This window comes from Nycticebus coucang, chromosome 21 (assembly GCF_027406575.1).
Source record: "Nycticebus coucang isolate mNycCou1 chromosome 21, mNycCou1.pri, whole genome shotgun sequence".
Taxonomy (NCBI): Eukaryota; Metazoa; Chordata; class Mammalia; order Primates; family Lorisidae; genus Nycticebus; species Nycticebus coucang.
The window spans coordinates 51,558,192-51,581,014 of NC_069800.1; the positions used below are offsets into that span (position 1 = coordinate 51,558,192).

At 37.6% G+C, this 22,823-nt stretch overlaps 1 protein-coding gene and 1 pseudogene across 1 annotated transcript in view; both read left to right on the plus strand.

The window, feature by feature from the left end:
• The window catches only part of STK4 (serine/threonine kinase 4), an 86,729-nt gene that overhangs the window by 37,741 nt on the left and 26,165 nt on the right, over window positions 1-22,823 (plus strand). Inside the window, exon 10 of the mRNA XM_053574281.1 lies at window positions 7,886-8,043. Within this exon, the coding sequence (XP_053430256.1) occupies window positions 7,886-8,043 (158 nt within the window). The remainder of the gene's footprint in view (window positions 1-7,885; window positions 8,044-22,823) is intronic.
• LOC128574147 (ADP-ribosylation factor-like protein 4A) lies at window positions 20,499-21,229 on the plus strand (annotated as a pseudogene).

The following is a 22,823-nucleotide window of genomic DNA, read 5'->3' on the forward strand; positions in this document are numbered from 1 at the left end:
AAGGGAAGGCCATTTGTCAGTTTCAGTAATGTTTTTCCCAATGTGCTGAGAAGAGAGGGGGAGCATGTGGGGCGTGTGTGTGTGTTTTAAATTCCTTGGCAATAAGATGATATGTGTTTTTGAGAATCTGTTAAATAGCTCAAAATACAAGATGAAAGATTTCAAAGAGGTCCAGACTTTGGACACACATGAACCTTCTAATGCAGAGTTTCAAACCCTTATCCTAATACTGTGGAATTTGTTACCAACTGGATTATTTCCATCTCCCAAAGATAATCACTGTGTTTCACTGAGCATTTTATCAGAAGCTCCCTCCTAAATGAGGTTTACAATAGAAGAGCAGGTTTACAATAGAGAGTATCAAGAGCATCTTGATACTTATACTTTTCTCACAGTTTCAAAAATAATTCAAGGTCGTCCTGCCAGAGTGGAGACTAAATCCTAATTGTTTGTGCAGTTTTTCTTATTGCGTCCAGATGTTGGGCCCGCTTTTATCTTTAGAAACCATTAGCATTCTTGATTCTTTTGGACTGAGCCAAAAAGCACAGACTCTTGGTGCCTGAAAATTCATTCAAAACCCCCTGCCAGACCACGTATTAGGATATGAAAGTACCAGATCTCAGGGTGACTTGGGAGAAGGGCTCTAGGCTTATATTTTTGGAAAGATAGCTACTCCAGTATAGTTATATTGGTAAAAGGAGAGCCAACAACAGCCATAGGGAAAATACAGTTTCCAAGAGAGGGCAGTAGCATAATACTAATAAAGAACAAAGGAAAGCAAATCCCAAAAGATATACTTTTGGCTGTTATTCCTAAGAGATTGATTGGTAAGTTAGTCTTGATCAGTTTGTGGAATATATTTCTCTGGCAGCCTAAACTGTTCTGACCTTACCCTTGATCAGCAAGAAAATGGGGGTGCAATTTCAAATATCAATTTAAATGGATCTATAAAGAAAAAAGGAGATTATTTTCTTCATGTTTATGCTCTAAGAAATATCAACTTGGAATCAGTATTTGTTAAAAATGGTACCAACCGGGCGGCGCCATATACGGAGGGTGGCGGGTTCAAACCCAGCCCCGGCTGAACTGCAACCAAAAATAGCTGGGCGTTGTGGCGGGCGCCTGTAGTCCCAGCTACTCAGGAGGCTGAGGCAAGAGAATTGCTTAAGCCCAGGAGTTGGAGGTTGCTGTGAGCTGTGTGATGCCATGGCACTCTACTGAAGGCGATGAAGTGAGACTGTCTCCACAAAAAAAAAAAAAAAATAGTGCCAACCAAGAAGTATTTATTAAGTAATCACTACAGTGTCATGTACATGTGTAGTGTACAAAAACTAGTGTCATTACTGCTGACCTGAAACTTAGACATTGAAAGAGGAAGATGACATTTGTTATTATCTAATATTTATGGCAGGCCTACTATTAGTAATTGTTCTTTTGAATTCTTTATATGCATAGAATATTGCCCTGGGTTCTTCAGATACAGTGGTATTTTGACAATGACACTTAATTAGGAGAAAAGACCTCTACATATGAAGGTAATGAAATACTAGGCCAAATGCTGGGTAAATGGTACAGAAAAGTGTTAAAGAATTTAGGAAAACCAAGGCAAGGACTCAGATATGCAGGAAAACTGGGGAAGGTTCCAGGCAGATACAAAGTCAGAAAGGTAGAAATGAATATTCAGTTTGGCTGAAGCTTATGTGGATGTCGACTGGATTTTGGAGGATCATGAATTCCAAAGTAAGGAATTTGAACTTGATGCTGTTAGTGATAGGATATATGAAGACATTTTGATCAGGAAAGTGATATAATGGAGTCCCAAAAGGCTGCAAAAGGTGAGACCAGTTAGGATATTCTTGCAATAATCATTCTGACTTCTGAACCTTTTGTATCTTTGTATATGTGCTGCCCTTGTTGCTTTAGTTAGTAACCCTTTGAAATTTGTATTTGCATCTTTTTGAATAGCTATATTGCAGCTATATTAAAACAACTAGAGCAACATTGCCCAGGAATAAGGTCAGTTCACTTAAAGGCAGTTACCAAAACTAAACTGCTTAAGTGGAAGAGTCATTCAGAGAATCTTTTAAGTAGTTATTCTAGTGATTCTTAGTGGTTTCAAAGAACACTGAAATATAAATAAAGGAATATACAGGGTGCAACTTGGATAAAAACTTGTATAACTAAATGAGTCAATCAAATATAAAGCACTTCAGTACCTGGTCACACATACACACAAAAAAAAAAACCACGCACAATTGAATGATAGATTGAAAAATAAAGCCTATGATAAGAATTGCAAATTAAGGCATTCTAAGCCTAAAGAAAACATATGAGGGATTACTAGAGTTATTTTTTTTGCAAATATTTATGCATGAAACAGAAAAGAAAGTGCAGGCTCTGCTCAGTTCTGTAGTTTGAACAAATGTAATTACTGTTTAGGGAGAAAATAGTTATTATAGGAATTAAGGAAAGAGTAGGCTGACCGTTGTGGTTTACATAGTGACAGTCTGGCATATGAAGGTTTGAAATGGAAGGCCGTAATTTTAAGGTCTAGTAGGTAGTCAATCCAGTGGGAAAAGTGGCCTTCAATCTTTGATTAAGCTTCTTCTTACTTATAACTACCCTGAGGTTGTGTTACAGTTAATATGAATCCAGCAATAAGGACAGATAATAGCAGAAAGGGGTCTTGTTGGTTTTTCTTTTTAATTGAGTTATTGATATATAATTCATCTACCATACAATTCACTCATTTAAAGTGTATGATTCAGTGGCTTTTATTATATTCACAGGGTTATAAACCATCCCCGCCATCTAATTTTTAAAGTTTTACTGTTTTTTAATGAGAAATAATTCATGTTATAGGATTTGCCGTTTTAAAGCATAGAATTCAGGGTTGTTGTTTTTTTTAAGGATTAATATTAACAAGGTATTACAGCCATCCCACTATTGCATTCCAGACTTTTTGATCACCCCCCCGCCCCCCAAATAAGCTATAATCCTGTTAGGTGTCACTTCCCACTCCCCTCTCTTCTCCAGGCAACCATTAATCTACTTTCTGTCTCTGTGGATTTTTCTATTCTGGACATTTTATTTAAATGGAATCAGATAATATGTGGCTTTTTGCATTTTGCTTCTTTCATTTTGCATAATGTTTTCAAAGTTTATACATGTTATTGTATGTACCAATATTTCATTTCTTCTTATTGCTAAATAATATTCCACTGTTGGATATACTACATTTTATTTATCTATCAGTTGGTAGATATTTGAGTTGTTAAGTCTTTTTGCTTTTATATACATGTTTTCAAAGAAAAACAAATAGAATGTACAGTTGCTTATGAATTCACTCCTTTGTGGGCTTTGACAGATTGTCCATTTAGCTTGATAAATGCTGCTTACAGTGAAAAATAGGCCAGTTGTAGTATTGGAGTTCATGTATTTCTTGCATCAGATAATAGAATCAGAGCAAGATGTGACTATTTCCAAGGCTTGGTTTCTTTGCTCAGTCCATTTTTTCTATGGCTTTAGGTTTCTTGTATTATCATTCAACTGAATGTCTTCATTTTCTGGGATACATTTGAAAAAATACTCTAGCTCAAGTCAAAACAAAAAGCCTACTAGCTAGCTGAAGCCCTGGGGACAGCCTGGCCTTTAATCAGTTTGGAGTGATTCTCTCATGCTTTTCAGCACTGTCAGGTTGCTGTCCACTACACTTGATCATTTGTCTAACTGAAGGGTCCTGGAAGAAAAGTTCAAAGATAAGGTTACTGGGAAAATTCCATTCCCTCACTCTTGGTACACTTAATGGCAGTTCTAACATGTCAAGAATCTTTATTTTGATTTTAGAGAATTTACAATATGAGATGCAACTCTTTAAACTTAAAACCTAACAAATTGGCATTCAAATCCTGTCCTTGTTAGTTACTAGCTATGAAATCGTAGGCAAATCTCTCACCTGTAAAAGGGGGATACAAACACATACCTCAGATTATTCTTTGAGGATTAAGTGAGGTAGTTCATTGCCTGGGATTTGGCTGGTGTCTAGTAATTGCAAAGCCTTTTCCCTCCCTCCTTTATATGGTGGTCATAAAGTTTGAAAACATCATGTGAAAGCCTGAAATGTAGACGGTGTTCAATAAAGGTTCAATAAAGTTTGAACCTGAGTTCCCAAAGAATGGAACTCTTTTCGTAGATTTAGGGTGGGGTTTATGAGTGTATATATGTGTATGTAAGATAAAGAGACAGATTGGACTGTATCAGTTAGCTTTTGCTGTATAACAAAAGACTCCCCCCTCAATGTAGTGGCTTATAATAGCTCCATTTTATATAATTCATGATTCTGTACGTTGGTAATTAGGTTGGACTCAGCTAGCAGTTCTTCCAATCTGGGCTGGTTTGCTCTGCTCTTTAGTCAGCTGGGGCTGGCTGATTTATGAAGTCCTCAGCTAGAGACATCTGCTCACCAGCCTCTTCATGTGGTATTTCATCATCTTGCAGGCTCATTCAGACTTATTTTCTGTAGTAGAATACACATAATTTTAAGTTTCTTCTTGCTATACATTTGCTATTGTCTCAATGACCAAAGCAAGTTAGATAGCTAGGCCCATTGTGGGCAAGCAGAACTCAGGAGGGGTTGGGCATCATAACTCATGCCTATAATCCTAGCACTCTGGGACACTCGGTAGGGTGGATGTCCAGAGCTCAGGAGTTTGAGAACAGCCTGAGCAAGAGCGAGATCCTGTCATGGCAGGCTCCTGTAGTCCCAGCTACTCAGGAGGCTAAGGCAAGAGGATCACTTGAGTCCAAGAGTTTGAAGTTGCTGTGTGCTATGATGCCAGGGCTGTCTACCCAGAATGATAGAGTGAGACTCTGTCTCAAAAAAAAAAAAAAAGAAATAGCAGGAGGATGTTATCGTAGCCATTTTTGAAAACAGTATATCTTAGATACCAATTGTGATGAGGATGCAAATCTCTTTACTGAGAATTATTACTCTAGAAAATCAGACTGAGAACAGGTGCTTCAACTTAATTACAGTGTTAAATAATGTTGGTAACAGTTGGAATGCTATCTCCATAACCCATCCGTGAAGCAATCTTACATAGGAAAGCATCATTACAGCGAGAGCATTTAATTTCTGGAATGACTAAATACAGGATCACCTGTTTCTGAATTTATACACAGTTTCTTGCCAGTTGAGGTGGCTTCCCTTACTGGTTGATTCTTTAATTTTTTTTCTGCTTTAGTTACATAAAATATTTTTATCACCTGTATCTCTAGATCAGTGGTTCTCAACCTTCCTAATGCTGCGACCCTTTAATACAATTCATGTTGTTAATTCTATGGTTCAACCATAGAATTATTTTCGTTGCTGCTTCATAGCTGTAATTTTGCTACTGAGATGGATCATAATGTAAATATCTGATATGCAGGATGTATTTTCATTGTTACAAAGGGGTCGCAATCCACAGGTTGAGAACTGCTGCTCTAGATGATATCTTTATTATAGTGTGGTCACCTCTTCCATCTGTTAAAATAAGCCAACAACAAAAAAAAGAAATCTAAAGACTCAGAGACATTCTCATCACTAAAATATTTATTGGGTGCTATTTTTTAATTTGGCCTGGTCTTTGTTTTATGTCCATACACATCTAATTGTTACACATTTTAGATTAGAATCATCAAATACCATAATGCCTCTGGAAATAAAAACTTCTTCTTTTGGATAGTTACCAATAACTGGGGCATAAATACGTTTTCATATGCTATTGCCAAGTTATAAAATCATGGAATTTTCAGAGCTACAAGGGAAATTGGAAATAACATGGCCCAGTGTCCTCTTTGTAGAGATTGGGAACCTGTGATTTTCTCAAAATCTAATTTTTTGAGCCACATAATAAGGGAACTTTTTCCAATTTTTTATTTTATTGTGGTAAAATAGATATATAACATAAAATTCTAAGAGAGGGATTTTTGCTGCCCCCAAAATCAGGTTTTGCTATTTGTTAATCTGATATATATATGTGTATATATATATATATATATCAATCTTTTAAATCATTTTGCTACAGTTAAATTTCTAATACATGTGTGAATCTTGCTCTCAGTTTATTATGTGATTAGATCAAAAAACCTTTATAACAAAATTCACTGTAGTTTTTGTATCTTCAAATTCTAAGTTTATAATCAGGTCCCTACTATTGGTATCAAAATACAAAAAGAAAAGAAATTTCAGATAGAATTTCTTCTTTCTAACTCTTAGTTGTTGAAGGAGACAAAGAACAGTTGGTATTTTAACTCCAGAAATGTTAGAAATCTTTAAGGAGTGTTGAGAAGGGCTGTCATAACCCAAATATGAAGAAAGCAAATGTTCTCACTTTTTCATCTAAACAGTGATAGAAATTAGACAAATGATTATGCTCTAACATAACAGACATTCTTTTGATTTTTATGGCATGGTTTAGAACTAAACCACAGAAATATCTTTATAGTGTTTCAACTCTGATTGAAAGATTTTAATTTCTAAAATCCACCTGTATTGCAACTAAAAGGAATTAATGAATAACCATAGAAGTACATCTTGTTGGATATAATGTTTTTTAAAAAAGAATAATATCCTTATGGTTTTTGTAACAATTCCACAGGAGAAAGAATTTTAAATACCTATTATTTCTGTCCTGAAGTTGCTGTTTTTATTGATAAACTCATTTTAGTCATTTCTCTATGGGATCAGTGGGTGGTAGCAGTAATGAGGAGAGAGAGGTTGGTACATGATATTTTCAACTCACTCTCAGACTTAAAGGGTGTATTTCATAAGAAGTATGATTTTATTTTTTGTTACTGTAATACAGTTATCAAATGGCGATTTTTCTTTTTTTTTTTTTTTTTATAGAGACAGAGTCTCACTTTATGGCCCTCGGTAGAGTGCCGTGGCATCACATAGCTCACAGCAACCTCCAACTCCTGGGCTTAAGCGATTCTCTTGCCTCAGCCTCCCAAGTAGCTGGGACTACAGGCGCCCGCCACAACGCCCGGCTATTTTTTGGTTGCAGTTTGGCCGGGGCCGGGTTTGAAACCGCCACCCTCGGTATATGGGGCCGGCGCCCTACCGACTGAGCCACAGGCGCCGCCCCCAAATGGTGATTTTTCTTTTTTTTTTTTTTTTGGTTTTTGGCCGGGGCTGGGTTTGAACCCGCCACCTCCGGCATATGGGACCGGCGCCCTACTCCTTGAGCCACAGACGCCACCCAAAATGCTGATTTTTCTAAAGAAGAGCTTTCCCTTCTCTCCCAAATCTGTTTTACTTTTAGATTATTGCTCTGATCTCATAGATCCTTTTTATTCAGTGTATTCTTTTTGATATTCACAGCATACCAGTAGGAGCCCCTCAAGATGGCTCCTGTATCCTTTTGATATGTCTCCATCGGGTTTTGAATATTTGCTTGCATTGGTTTTTGAAGATTTTGCTTGCATCTTTTTTTGGTACAAAAAGATGCTCTAAGTCCATTTTGTAGTTTTCCTGCTTTAGCCCTGGAATCAGCTGTTTTTCTTTTAGTAGGGAATGGTATTTGGAAACCAAGAGCTGAGTTCGAGGTATGCTTATTGGTTCTGGGCTATCACTTCTATCTAGAAAAAGGGTCATTGGAGAAGTTTTTGCAAGTTTTTGTATTTTAGGGGGACCTTGAATCCTCTTAAAACTCTGTAAGAAATATTTTCAGTGAGCATTTGTGCCTTTTTCTGTAGTTTCTTAGATTCTTGAAGGAGTCTTATCTAATAGAAAGACCCACTGATCTAGAGACTGTAGCCCATCTGGAGATAGTTCTATTTATTAAACTTATCTAAAATATAACAGCATTCCTTTTCAATTTTTATTTTTCTTGGTTTTCAGGAAGGGATGAGACTATGCAGCCTGCAAAACCATCTTTTCTTGAATATTTTGAACAAAAAGAAAAGGAAAACCAGATCAACAGCTTTGGCAAGAGTGTACCTGGCCCACTGAAAAATTCTTCAGATTGGAAAGTGCCACAAGATGGAGACTATGAGTTTGTAAGTAAATGGTTATGTCTTCCAGGGGAGGTTAATTGCAATATCACACATACAATTCTGTCATTTCACTGGAAGTGCTTGAGCATTTTTTTGTTCAGTTTGAGTCTCATAATTGTCATTGGCAGCAACTCCTGGGTTGAGAGACAGTTGGTAGGCAGTTCTGGGGTCCCTGAACAGTGGTATCTTTTATTGCTTTAAAAATCTTTCGTTCACTTGCCATTCTTTTTTGAAATTGAGAAAGCAATACTCTGTCATCAAATGAAGATGCAGTTGTCTTTAATAGTTTGAGATTTTGATTTTATATTTAGGAATTAGACTGAAAGACAGTTTTTATTGTTTTGCAGTGTCTTTATTGTTCTGCTAACCATTCTAATTTTATGCCTCTGAGAGGATTATTCTGAATTTTTTCTAAGAATTAATATAAATTATTTCAAAGTTTCTAATGAAGAACTGAATGTGTTTTTCCTTTCTCTGCTGTGGAACATTCTCCTTCAACCACAGCCACTTATTAATGTTTATAAGGATTTAATGAGTAGAGGCACTCAAAAAATTGGGGGGAAAGTAAGCTAAGGAGTCTATTCCTGTTTTGAATATTTCTAGAAGGGATTTATTTCTAGAAGGGATTTTTCTTTTTAGGAATTTTTTATTTTTATATTCTGAAGTTTGTCTTTTAGCTGTTATAATTCTGTTGTTGTTTATAAAAGGGCTTAGTTGAGCCTTGGATTTGAACTCTGAAAGGCCTTTCTGGTCTTGATTTTCTACTGTCCTATTGACTGGCCTAGAGGAAATGATGTCATTGTTCCATAACTTAATTTCTACTTTTGTAAAATGGCAGGAATGTCATAGATTATACAAATAATGGTAGTTGAGATCAGTACCTAGAGAGCTTTTGAGGACCAGAATAGCTCACCTAAAGTTATTTAACTGATAACTCACTGAACCCATGCTAGAATCAGGTTCATTTGTTTTTATCATCCGTTTGTTTATTAATTAATTAATTTTATTTATTCAGTGGCATGTGTGTGTGCTGTTTTGTATTTGGCCCTATTCTAGGAATGTCATAGTGAACAAAACAGCCAAAAACCTATCCCCTATGGAAGTTTCATTCTAGAACAGTGGTTCTCAACTTTCCTAATGCCGTGAACCTTTCATACAGTTAAAAGGGGTCGCAACCACAGGTTAAGAACCGCTGTTCTAGAAGCAGGAAAATAAGTAAAATACTTAATGTGTCAGATGGTGGTTAGAATTGTGGAAAATATAAAGCAAAAGGGAGGTTAGGGGAAAGAGAGAGAGTGTGTGTGCATATTATAGCTTTTAAAAATAGAGGAGACAAGGATCTCGTCATTGGTAAAAAGACAAGGATGTGAGGAAGAGCTTCACGCTGCAGGAATAGCAAATGCGAAAATCCTGAGACAAGGGACTTGGTTGGTGTATTTACAGAACAGTGAAGAGAAACATTATGTTTGGAATAGCGTAAATAATACGTAGCAGGAAATGATGTCAGAGATGTAATGGAGAGCTGGAAAATGCAGGCTTTTTTGTATAACATTAAGGACTTCAGCTTTCATTCTGGCGTGATATGGAAAACCATTAGCAGGAGGTGACTTGATCCTATTTATGTTTAAAAAGTTATTCTAGTTGTTACATTGATATACTATAGAAGGACTGTAGATTTTTTGAACATGGGTGCAGTGTTTTTATTACTATCCAAAAGGGACCAAATAACAGGGCACGTCTGCTGCTGTTCTTCTTTTCTGGGTCTTTGGCACCTGTCTTTTCCACAAGTTGGGATTGAGCTTCAGAATCCTTCTTAACACAGTGCTCCAACTGCCATTGTTAATCAGTAGACTTAAGATATTTGAGTTATTGTGCTTGCCATTCCATGTTGCTTATTAGTTATCTTTAGCATATTTGTAAGACTGATTTTCTCAGTGAGTCTTTAGGCAAAGATATTTAAATAACTACTAAGTCACACCATCATTGTGATAGAATGTTTAAGAATCTTCAAATCAGGTTCGGCGCTCATAGCCCAGTGGTTAGGGCACTGGCCACATACTCCAGGGCTGGTGGGTTCGAACCCAGCCCAGGCCAGCTAAACAACAATGACAACAACAACAACAGCAAAATAGCTGGGTGTTGTGGCAGGCACCTGTAGTCCCAGCTACTTGGGAGGCTGAGACAAGAGAATCACTTATGCCCAAGAGTTTGAGGTTGCTGTGAGCTGTGATGCCACAGCACTCTACCAAGGGTGACATAGTGAGAGACTGTCTCAAAAAATTTTTTAAAAAATTAAAAAAATCCTCAAATCTATACTCTTAGGCTTAGTTTCCTTTTTTAAAAAAGAATGTTATATAAGTATGCATAATTCCAAACATAAATCTTTTTTGTGTTGGGAACATTACGTATCTAAGTTATTGTTAACTGTACTACTGTACTGTTGAATACTAGAACTTACTCCTCTCTAACTGTATTTTTGTGCCCCTTAACCACCTTCTCTTCATCTCTTCCTCTCCCCTTTCCTTCCCAACTTCTGGTAACCACCGTTCTACTCTTTACTTCCATGAGATTGGTTTTTCTATTTCCATACAGGAGTAAGAACATATAGTATTTGTATTTCTGTGTCTGGCTTATTTCACTTAACCTAATGACCTCCATTCCCATCTGTGGTGTAGCAAATGACAGAATTTCATTCTTTTTAGTGGCTGAATAATGCTCCCATTTGTACATAACCATATTTTCTTTATCCATTCATTCATTGATGAGCACTTAGGTTGATTGCATATCATAGCTATTGTGAATAGTGCTGCAGTAAACATGGGAGTCAGCTATCCCTTCATAGTTTATTAACATCGCATGATTTTTAAATTTCTTTCTTATTTCCCTTTTGAGTATTCTATTCTTTTATTGGAAGTACCAAAGAAAGACATAAAATATGGGCAAGGTATGTTTGCAAGTGACATCTGACAAAAAAAGTGGCAGTCCATTGAGTGAAGTAAGTTTCTAAATAATCTCCTAAAGCTAAAGAAGAATGTATGTTCGACTAGCAAATACAGTTCCCTCAACAATCTCAAAAACATTCTTATTCTCAGACAGGCAGTATTTAATTATGAAAAAAGATAGCCTCTTATGAAGGCAATTGCTATTTCAGAATGAACTTTTTGCCCAAAATGGCAAATAAGAAGTAATTTAATTAGGGGAAGAATTTGCTACTCACCAAAAAAACTTCATATTTTTGTTTGAAACCGAATACTTATCCCATTTCTAAGATTGAATTGTCTTATTTGCCAAGTTGAAAAAATCCCAAAGATTCTCTTTAGTGTTTAAGATATATAGTGATTAATAGATGGTGTTTGAAATGCAGTATTCTCTAAAATTGATATTTTATAATTTATAAACAGACCACTTTGGGGGAAAGATTGTTACTTTATGGAAAGTCAAGATATTTCTATTTTGCCATTCATAAAGCCACAAAAAGCTATAAACTTAAATCTAGTTTGGCTCATGAATCTTCCAAAAACACACTGGAATATTTTAGTTTAAGATGACTCAATTGCCAACAGTGGTGAACAAAACAAATGAAGCCCACATTCTTTTTTTTTTTTTTTTTTTTTATTAGAGACAGAGTCTCACTTTGTCACCCTCACAGCTCACAGCAACCTCCAGCTCTTGGGCTTAGGCGATTCTCTTGTTTTTAGGCCATTCTCTTGCCTTAGCCTCCTGAGTAGCTGTGACTACAGGCACCCACCACAACTCCTGGCTATTTGTTGTTGTTGTTGTTGTGCAGTTTGGCTGGGGCCGGGTTTGAACCCACCACCCTAAGTATATGGGGCTGGTGCCCCCAAAGCCCACATTCTTTATGGAGTTTACAGTGAAGAAAACAGACATTAAGTCAGTAGTCTAGTAAATGTTAGTTCAGGTAATAATAGATATTCACAACAACAAAACAAAAGCACAGTTGAGAAGTACTTGAAGAAAGGCATGGAGAGACAGGGCATTCAGCTGGACACATGAATGAAGAGTGGAAGCAAGTCATGGGAAGGCAGGGGACAAGTAACAAAGACTCTGAAGCAGGACAGAGGTGTTTAAGGAAGGAAAGAAGTTCTTTGTGGCTGGAGCTGAGTGACACACCAGCTAGCAGTCTAAATGTGAACACTCTGGTAATCACAATAAATGTGAGTGCATTAAAACCTCCCGATAAAAGACAGAGACTCTGGAGAAAAATAGCAGAGAAGATAACAGCTTAATGCTGTGTACAGGAGATATAACTGAAACATCACTGAAAAGTTTAAAACAGGAATAGAAAAAGATACACTAGGCAAATAATAAAGAAAGTAGGTGAAATAATATCAGACGAAACAATGTAAGACAAAAGAATGTTACATGGGAAAGAAATGTATTTTATACTGCTGAAAGGTATATTTGATCTAGAAGGTATACATAATGAACCTCTACTGAAGTGTATATATTTATTTAGAACTGACAGAAATATAAGGAGCAATGAGAAAACTGTAGTTTTAAGAAGTTAATCAAGAAGAATTTATTCTCTCAAAAACTGACATTTCAGTTAGACAAAAAACAAAGCTAGCGCTATTAACTAGGTTGATAAAACAGAAAATAGAAAAACTTTTCAAATGTACGTGAAACTTTAAGAACATATATGGAATATTCATTAAGTTTGACTGTTTTAAAGTGCACAAAGATAAATTTTAACCCAGAAATCACAGGGCACATTCACTGACTATAATATTTAATAAAATTAGAAATTAACAATAAGAAAGCCAAAGCTACTATATCCCATTTGGAAATGTAAAAATATATCTCTAAATTATTCTTGCTTTGAAAATAAAGTCCGAATAGAAATTATAAACTATTTACAAATGAATTATAAGAACCTTACACAATTCCAAAACCCGTAATTCAGAAACTATGGGATGCAGCAAAAAATGGTATTCAGAAGAGCATTTGTAGCCTTAAATGTATTTTCTTTTTTAGAATACAAGAAAGGTTATAAATAATCTAAAAAACATATAAAGATAAAAGCAAAATTTAATGAAATAGAAAATAAACAAAAAAGTTGAGCTATAAAACCAGAAACATTCTTTGAAAGAACATGATATTTGGCAGACTTGATCAAGTTGAAAAGGAGGAAGATACCAATAAACTATAATAGGGGAAGGGGAGGGAGAGAGCATTATTAGAAATAGAAAAATGTTGAATGATCAAAGATTATAATTTTATGTCATTAAATTTGAAAACCTAGATAAATAGGTGTTAAAGTATAATGCCTTATTTACGTCCCATGTAGCTGTATAAATGCATAAGAATATTCAAGAAGTTTTTGAGTAAGAAGAACAAAGTTGGATTTACATACTTCCAGATATCAAAAGCGCAATAATGAAAGCATGTGATATTGGCATCGTGATCGTAGATGAGTGTTATAGAGTAGAACTGAGGAACTTGTGTGTATACGGGAATGTATTAAAGTTAATTGCTTCGTAAACCTATTCATAAGTAGCAGATGATACTTTTTATATAATAATTGTTATCTTTGCAGGGAGTAGATTTATTCAGAAGTTTCTCTCTGCCATGCCCTGGTGCTGTTTCTGTACACTAGCCCTTAAGACCTCTAATTTAGTCATGTCATCATGGGTGGCAAGGGCAGTCTCTTGGCAAACAGTTAGCCTGACCCAGGTGTCAAAATGTTGCCAGGTTGGGATTAACAACTTGAAGGCCTGGAATTCCTAACTGCTATAATCAGACCCTGGCATATTTTGAGTTTGAATCTCATTACAACCAAGGCCAGATTTGGTTCAGTTACTTTAATTTTGCCATAATTTGAAGTTAGAGAAAAGGAGAGAAATGACTGTAAATTCGCTGTTTATTCTTTATGAAGATGCTTCCAAAGAAATAGTTTAAAATGAAAATTAGTTATTCTAGAAGCAAAGTTTTTAGTTTTTAGCTGAGGTGAATGTAAATTATTTTTCTTATTACCTACAACCATGCCTTTGAATTGTGATCGCATTCCACCTAGATGTATATTTTTTATTCTTCTTCCTTTGAGCTGTCAGAGATTCTTCCTTCAATTTTTCTTTTCAGCTTCACCACCCACTTTTTTCTCACACAGACTTTTGACAGTTTGGTAATCCGTATTCCCAGCACATAGAATATTGAGAACACAAAGGAGAAGATATATCCCAGTTTTCTTACCCCTGTCCAAAGAAAGAGTCTCTGGTAGAACTCTGAAAAGTGACACTTGTTTATACATAACCTAGTGCCTCTGAAAAGAAAAGCATGATGTGGAACTGTTTTCATTATCTAAGGTGTTGTCCCTATGTCATTTCCCTCTCCCAACAGGGCCACTTTTACTTACAGAAATCCCGACGCTCCACTATTCAAATAAAATACAACACAGTTGAGCATCTTTTGTCTCTTGATGGGTTTACGCTGAGCACCAATACTTTTTGAATGAAAAAAAGTCCCTCTTCCTTTCTTCATGTCTCTGTTGGAGTTTGATGCTGATAATTACTGAGATTTTGAACTGAACAGTGTAGGGATGAAGTGGTATTGAGAAGATGATTTAAAGAGCAGGAGATTTGATGGTAATTTATTGTCTTTCTACTGAGAAAAAGATAAAAGTGAGGCTGGTGGAGGTTCTATACATCCAAATGTTTTTTCTGACACATTTGCTTTACAAGGTTTTATGAAGTTTCATTTGGGCTATTTGTATGGAAATTGTGTTTTCTGTGTACCAAAGTGACTGCTATTTCAGTTAAGAGGAAGTGCGTTTGGTGGTTAAGATCACTAGAGTCAGGCATTCAGGGTTCCAGTCCTGACTTTACCATTTGCTGAGTAGCTCTGGACCAGTTTCTTCTCCTCTCTGAGCGTTCTTTTTCTCAACTGCAAGGTGAGAAAAGAGCCTATCGGGTATAGTTTGTGTCCGTGTGAGACTTAAATGGGATAATCCATATAAAGTGCCCAAACATACAGCAAGCTGAGCATCCTGAATCCAAAATGCTCCAAAATCCAGAACTTAAGCATAGACCTGGCACCCAAAGGAAGTAGTCACTGGAGCATTTCAGGTTTTGGATTTTTGGATTAGGGATGCTTAGCAGCTAAGTATAATGCAAATATTCAAAAATGCAAAGTGTAAAACATTTCTGATCCCAAGCATTTTGGATTAGGGATACTTTAAACCAGTAGGCGCTTCACAAGTGTCAGCTTCCTCCCTTCTCCCACCGTTTTCCCTTCTTTTCCTGAAACATTGTCCGTGGAATAAATTTCAGTTACCTAAACTTTTCCCCAGTGATTTGCCATTAACTTTCATTATAAAATCACAGCTACATTCCCAAAGAAAGCTTGCTCCCAAAGGGATGGATTTAAAAACAGTTTTAGGACCACGTGGTGGCTCACGCCTATAATCCTAGCACTCTGGGAGGCCAAGGCTGGTGGATTGCCTGAGGTCACAGGTTTGAGACCAGCTTGAGCCAGAGCAAGACCTCATCTCTTAAAAAATAGCTGGACGCTGTGGCAGGCGCCTGTAGTCCCAGCTACTTGGGAGTCTGAGGCAAGAGAATCACTTGAGTCCAAGAGTTTGAGGTTGCTGTGAGCTGTGACAGTACAGCACTCTACCAAGGGTGACAAAGTGAGACTCTGTCTCAAAAAAAAGGAAAAAAAGATGAAAAAAAGAACACAAACACTGCTCTAAAACAAAAGAATCAAAACTATTTCTGGTTGAAATTGATCACCAAAGTGATCATTGGTATCAGTTTTAGAGCTTCCCACTGCTCACTTGTTTTTTCCCCCTTGCACCTCTGTCAGTATGGTTTTTCTTTCCACTCAGTTTTGTGCACTGTTGACATTACTGGTGGTTTTGAATCTTGTAGCTCTCAGCACTACTTCCATTGCAGCAACACTCTTCTGCCAATAGATGCCGCCCTTTCACTTCTTGTGTGCACAGTCCCTTGATTTTCTCGTGGTAGAAGTTGCCCTCTGTGTCAAATGAATAATAAAATTACCAGCCTAGAAGTGTGACATTGTGTGAAATGAATCTCCTTGAAAATATGGACACCTCATAACACAGACCAGTGGGATGAAAATTAAATTACATCGGAAGGGTGAAGGGCCCTGGCTTTAGCTGTACCCTGGGGTGAGTTGCTCTCTTCTATAAAACTCAAACATAATACTACCTGTTCTTCCCACAGAGTTGGAGAAGGATCAGGTGACATGTAGGTTGGATATTTGAACCAGGTTTACTTTCAAAACTGTGGTAGAATTCTGTAAAGCTGTTTATATTTGGTTTGTATTAATTGTTGTTTATTATATATTATATCACATTTTACCTTTGTAAAGAAAATCATCAACTCTTTGATATCCAAAAAAAAACAAGGGAAAGCCAAGGGAACGGTGAAGTCCAGACCTTTGGTATGCCTCTGTTTACTGATGACAATAAAGTTATCACTTTAGGTTTGTATCACATTTAAATTGTGAACGCACGTTAGAGGTGCATTCATATTCTGTTCTTGCATTCGGTGTTGCTCGTACAGTGTTCTGGGAGGAAGGTGTGGTTTCTTACCCCTTTTATAGTTTGAGGAACTAGAGTCCAGAGACAGAAGCATCTTTCATACTTAGCTCCAGAGTTAGGTGTAAAACCCAAATCCTTAGGTTGTTGGTTCCTGTCTCTATGAACTTGTCTGTGTTTTCGCACATGAAAATGAAACCCACAATAAACAGAACCACTGTGAGCATGTCCTGGGCACTAGTTGTATAAACCAGGAAAAGAATCATCTTTCTCACGTAGTCATTATTATGGTAAATTAAAAAAAAAAAGAAAAAATTTTTAAAAAAGCAATCATCTTTCAAATAATATTGTGATAGGAGCTATAATAACCAGGAAGAATGGTTTCAGGTTTGTCTTACTGGGAAATTTGTGACATTAGAGGAGTATTGTTACCAACTCAAAGTGGTTTTCTCCTGCTTATTTAGAGTTTAGTGCAAATTGACAAGCTTTACATTTCATTAGATGTTCTTGTAGCAATTTAATTTTTACCTTACTTTGCTGCTGTTTCTTACACGTTTACTTTGTAACCATGGGGTTTATGGTAATTATGCTGCTGTTAGAAAAGGCCATGCTGAAAAGGCATTATTATTTTAAGAATTGACCAAATATAACCTTGGTGAAAACAAAGGTATCTATCGCAGTGGAGTCTTTTTTTTTTTTTTGAGACAGAGTTTCACTTTGTCACCCTCAGAAGAGTGCTGTGGTATCACAGCTCACAGCAACCTCAAGCACTTGGGCACAAGAGATCCTCTTGCCTCAGCCTCCTGAGTAACTGGGACTACAGGTGCCTGTCACAGCACCTGGCTAGTTTTTCTTTTCTTTTCTTTTCTTTTCTTTTTGAGACAGAGTATCACTTTGTCACCCTTGGTAGAGTGCTGTGGCGTCACAGCTCACAGCAACCTCAAACTCTTGGACTCAAATGATTCTCTTGCCTCAGCATCCTGAGTAGCTGGGACTATAGGCGCCCACCACAACACCCGGCTCTTTTTAGAAACAGGGTCTCACTCTTGCTCAGGCTGGTCTCGAACTCAAGCAGTCTGTCCACCTTGGTCTCCCAGAATGCTGGATTACGAACGTGAGCTTCTTCACCTAGCCTTGGGCTAGTTTTTCTGTTTTTAGTAGAGACCAGGTCTTCCTGTAGCTCAGGCTGGTTTCGAACTGGGGACTTAGGCAATCCACCTGTCTCGGCCTCCCAGAGTGCTAGGATTACGGGTGTGACTCACTGGGCTAGGCTTTGTAGTAGAGCCTTAATGGTGACAGCAAACATTTGACATAAATTTGGGGGGTATCTCTGTTACAATGTGCCTGTCAGCCTCATTCAGACACTCATTTCTGAATTTTCCTTCTCTTTTACCCTGCTGTCCATTGTCTTATCATAAATGATGTTTTTGTTAATTTGCTTTTCTTTACTCCAGTGATAGATACTGAATTTTTTTGGTAATCTCCATATCAATTGTTTATTATCTTATTTTAAATTTTATTGGCAGTGATACCTGCTCTCTTTAGTTTGTAGAATTTGAAAAGGAGATAGTGAAAATAGCAGTTACGGAGTGCTTACCGTGTGTTAGGTCCCTGTAAATGTTGTGCTGCATTTGTTTCTCACATTATCTTTGATGGTGGATCTGATTTGCACTCATTTGCCAGGGAGGCTTAGAGATATTCAGGGACCTGTCCCACCCACCACGTAGGATAGAGTCAGGCTTTACATCCACATTTTCTGATGCCAAGACTATTATTTTTCTCAAAATAACACACATTTGTCTGCATGAGAACTGTTATATATGCACTCATGGTAAAAATTCATCTAATTCAGATGATGCCTATTTTCTTTTTCTAGTGTTCTCAACACTTGGCAAACAGCCAGAGCACACAGGTGCTCAGAATGTGTTATTTGATTATGTTGTGTGAGTCCATTGTACATTCTTGGCTAAACTTTCTAAATCTTTCAGATTCTCTTTTAGCAGTAGCCATTCATCTGTGTGCACAGGAGCATGTTAATTGGACTAAACATTGATTGGATAGATGTTGAATTTATATCTTTCCCCTTTCTTTGATAACACATTAATAGAGAACAGTGAGGAGCGTTGCAGTGTTGGGAATCCCTTTGATTGTACTTGGATAAAGTACATAAAACATTAGGAAAGTGCCTGGCGTTCCTATTCTATTATTTATACTATATGTGGGTTCCTTTCAGAGTGACAGCTTGTAGAGATCAATGGATCCGGAATCAGGTCTCAGCTCTGACGGGAACTAGCTTTATGTCCTTAGGCAAGGCACCTAACCTTTCTGGGACTCTGTTTCTTCATCTGCTAAAGAAGAAATTAAAGTCCTCACGAGCCGGGCGGCGCCTGTGGCTCAGTCGTTAAGGCGCCGGCCCCATATGCCGAGGGTGACAGGTTCAAACCCGGCCCCGGCCAAACTGCAACCAAAAAAAAAAAAAAAAAATAGCCGGGCGTTGTGGCGGACGCCTGTAGTCCCAGCCACTCGGGAGGCTGAGGCAAGAGAATCGCTTAAGCCCAGGAGTTGGAGGTTGCTGTGAGCTGTGTGACGCCACGGCACTCTACCGAGGGGCCATAAAGTGAGACTCTGTCTCTACAAAAAAAAAAAAAGTCCTCACGAGCCCTCAAATTCTCTTGGTCTTCGCCAGTCTTAAAAATGGAGTTTGTGTGTCTCTCAGGGGTTGTATGGGCCTGAGAGCCTGTGTACAGCAGGAAAGCACTGCTCAGCATATATAAGGTTTTTCCACTGTCCTTTTAAAACACAGGGAGGTTCTTTGAAGACCAGAATAAGCATAGGAGGCAGTATAACATCTGACCAAGAGACAAGTAGCCCTGGATTCAGTCCTTGTTTAACTTAGCCAATTGCTCAACTTAAAATGAAGGTACTAATCCTGTTTACCTTGGGGTCATTAAAAAAATCACATTTTAAAATACTTTCATAGTGCTTTTAGCAGAGCATCTGACAGAGGCATGCAGTAAATTTTATTTACTCGTGAAACACTTTAAGTGGGAGAGATGGATGAACAATGAGAAACAGGAAAGAGTTGAAGGTACTGAGGTAGGAGGAAGCCTCAGCACTAATTTCAGTTTTGTTGAGGGCTCTGCCATGGCAGCTCCCACTTCCTAGATCCAATAGTGTTTACTTTGAGGCATTTATTTAATACCTAAGATGAGCTGAATTCTGTTCTGACTTTCTTGTTCCCAGGGTGTAAGTATCAAGTGTGCTGACTGAAACCTGGGCAGACCTTTTGTGTTTTCCTGACCAGATTGCTTCCTTTCGATGCCTGCCTGGAAGCTGTAAGACCTAGACAGTTCTCACATTGTTTTTTCTTCCAAAACAGTTTGAATCCTGATGGCACAGTTATTAGTGTAAAATAACTGAAGTTAAGTGTGTGTGTGTTAGAAAGAGAAACAGTGCTCCTGTTTGCATAAATGAGCTCACATTCTACACAGCATTGATTGAATCAGAAGGTGGCTGGAAGGAGGGCAAACTGGGATCCTATTCATATCCCTTTGAGTCACTTTCATTTGCTCTTTGTTTAGGAAGATCATGGCAAAAATTAATCTAGGATTTTGGAACCTTCAGACAGATGTATCTAGTTTGAATTTAAGAATCTTGGCCCGGGGGTGGGTGAGTGGGGAGGGTTGGAGCTGCCGGGTGAGCACCATTAGGGTGGCCTGGCTCGTGGTGCCCCCGTCAGGGTTGTCTGTGTCCTACCAGGCCTTGCTGGTGCCCAGAGACAGGTGTCAGTGTGGTTCTCAAGTGGGTGAGAGAGACGTTGAGTCTGGACAAGGGAGGGACGGTTAATCAGAAGTCTCATAGCTGATCACCTAGGAACAGACGCTCTAAAGCAGTAAGAGGAAAGCATTTCAATTTGGGACACTTACAACAGCTGGAAATGGGCACTGGACTGTCAGACCAGATTTCTGTTCTTTCCAGCCTGGCTTCATTTCAGTCCTTCCACATTGTTATACTGGATTTGGACCATGATGGAAAGACAACTGTTTTATAAAGGCTGCAATTCAATGAATTTGTAAACCTTTCTGGGACTCTGTTTCTTCATCTGCTAAAGATGAAGTTAAAGTCCTCAAGAGCCCTCAAATTCTCTTGGTGTTTGCCAGTCTTGAAAAGACCAAGTAAACAACATACCTATCAAAGTATTTAACACTGAGAAAATAAAGGTAACCTTGGGAAATTCTAAAACAGTCACTTTTCACTTCTGGGATGTAGGTGTTCAGGAGAAATTAAGGCCACCGTGGAAGTCATATGCCAGGCACATAAATGGCGTTGTTTGTTGTGGACTCTGTTGATGTCGAAAGGATGGAAGAAGCCAGAACTAAATTTCATAAAATAACTAGGGTATCAGAAAATCAGGGAGTCCATGGACATAGCTGCTAACAAACAAGACTTTAGGGACTTGTTCTCTCTCTCTCAGAAACTGAGAAATTGTTAGCATTGGGTGAACTGAGTTCATCAGTTCCTTGGCATTTGCAGCCTACCTGTGCAATCATAGGAGATGGACTAAAAGAAGGACTTGAGAAACTACCAGGTGTGATAATTAAGAAAAATGTTGTGACAACAGAAAAAGCAAAGATGAGTGTCAGTGCCTTTTATATCTGCGTGGAGTAGGTTTGCTCTGGTTTGATTTTGACAAATGGAAGAGTGTCCACAGTCTAGTTTGCCTGTCTGCCTTCCTGGATGCTATTAAAGCTTTGTTTGGTCCAACAATCAGATGTTCAACTCTGTTGCCTTGTGGAAGATGAGTAAATGCAGTGCTTCTTATAGTGGTTTTCTCTACCTGGCAAATCTTTTGGTACTACCATTTTGGGAAGCAAGGATAATAAATTGGCCAGAACGCTGTTTTAGAAATTTGACCCAAAATTAGTGAAATAAAACTTCGAAGAGTGTCTGCCAACTGTTTTGTGCTTATGTCTTTAAGGGGGAAGCCTTTGCAAGGAAATTGCATATGAGCATTTGTATGTATGATAAAATGCTAGTTGAGTGGAAATATTAAGGTTAAATTAATAGATATGCAGTTACGTTGATCACACTGCTCCAGGCAGTCCTTTTTTAATCTAAGGGACAATGTGGAAGTGTTTGTTTGCTTTTTTAAATTTTGGCCAAATGGTTTTTGACATTTTCTGGAATCAATTATTTAATGATATGTTAAATTAAACATATTATCTAAAATAGGCTCAGCGTCTGTAGCTCATTGGCTAGAACACCGGCCACGTACACCAGGGCTGGCCGGTTTGAACCTGGCCTGGGCCTGCTAAACAACGACAACTACAACAAAAAAATAGCTGGGCGTTGTGTCAGGCGCCTGTAGTCCCACTGAGACAAGAGAATCATTCCGAGGGCGACATAGTGAGACTCTGTCTCAAAAAAAACATCTAAAATAGATGTTTAATTAAGTTGGCATAACTTTAGTGAAAACAAGATATTTGGAGTATATTCAAGTGCATGGATTAGTTTTCCTGACAAAGCATGTTTTGGTTTGTAGTCCTACATTTTAGAAATGGCTATGCATTTCTATAAATTTTTAGTTATAAATTCTTCTACACAGATTTAAAACAACTTCTTTGGTGGCGGGCGCCTGTAGTCCCAGCTACTCGGAGGCTGAGGCAAAAGAATCGCTTAAGCCCAGGAGTTGGAGGTTGCTGTGAGCTGTGTGACACCACGGCACTCTACCAAGGGCCATAAAGTGAAACTCTGTCTCTACAAAAAAAAACAAACAAACAAATAAAACAACTTCTTTGGGGGAATTTAGGGCAATTATAGAAATAGTTTGTCATCAGAAGTACTTTCACTTGAAGAACCTAAAACAATTTACTTGACTTGCCTGTGTAGTGAAATGCATATGCTTAGATACATATGTGGATTGATGAAGAGAGCGATTAATGAATTCAGTTGAGGATGTAATTATATGATCTCTAAAGTATTATTAATATTTGCTGGCTGAAAACAGATAAATGGTTTTTCTTTTATTTTTGTAATGTGTTGGGAGGAGCAAAAGCTTTATAAACACTTGAATGTGTTGTGTCATGAAAATGTAAAAGACATCCTATATGTATCCTGAGCTTTAATTTTTTGTTTACAAATTTAATATTATTACACGACTGTCCAGTCCTGATTATATGAAGGAGGACAGTACTGCAGATAACCATTATAATTATGGAAAATGATTGGGAAAGTAGCAAAGCTCATCTATGAAAATTCACTG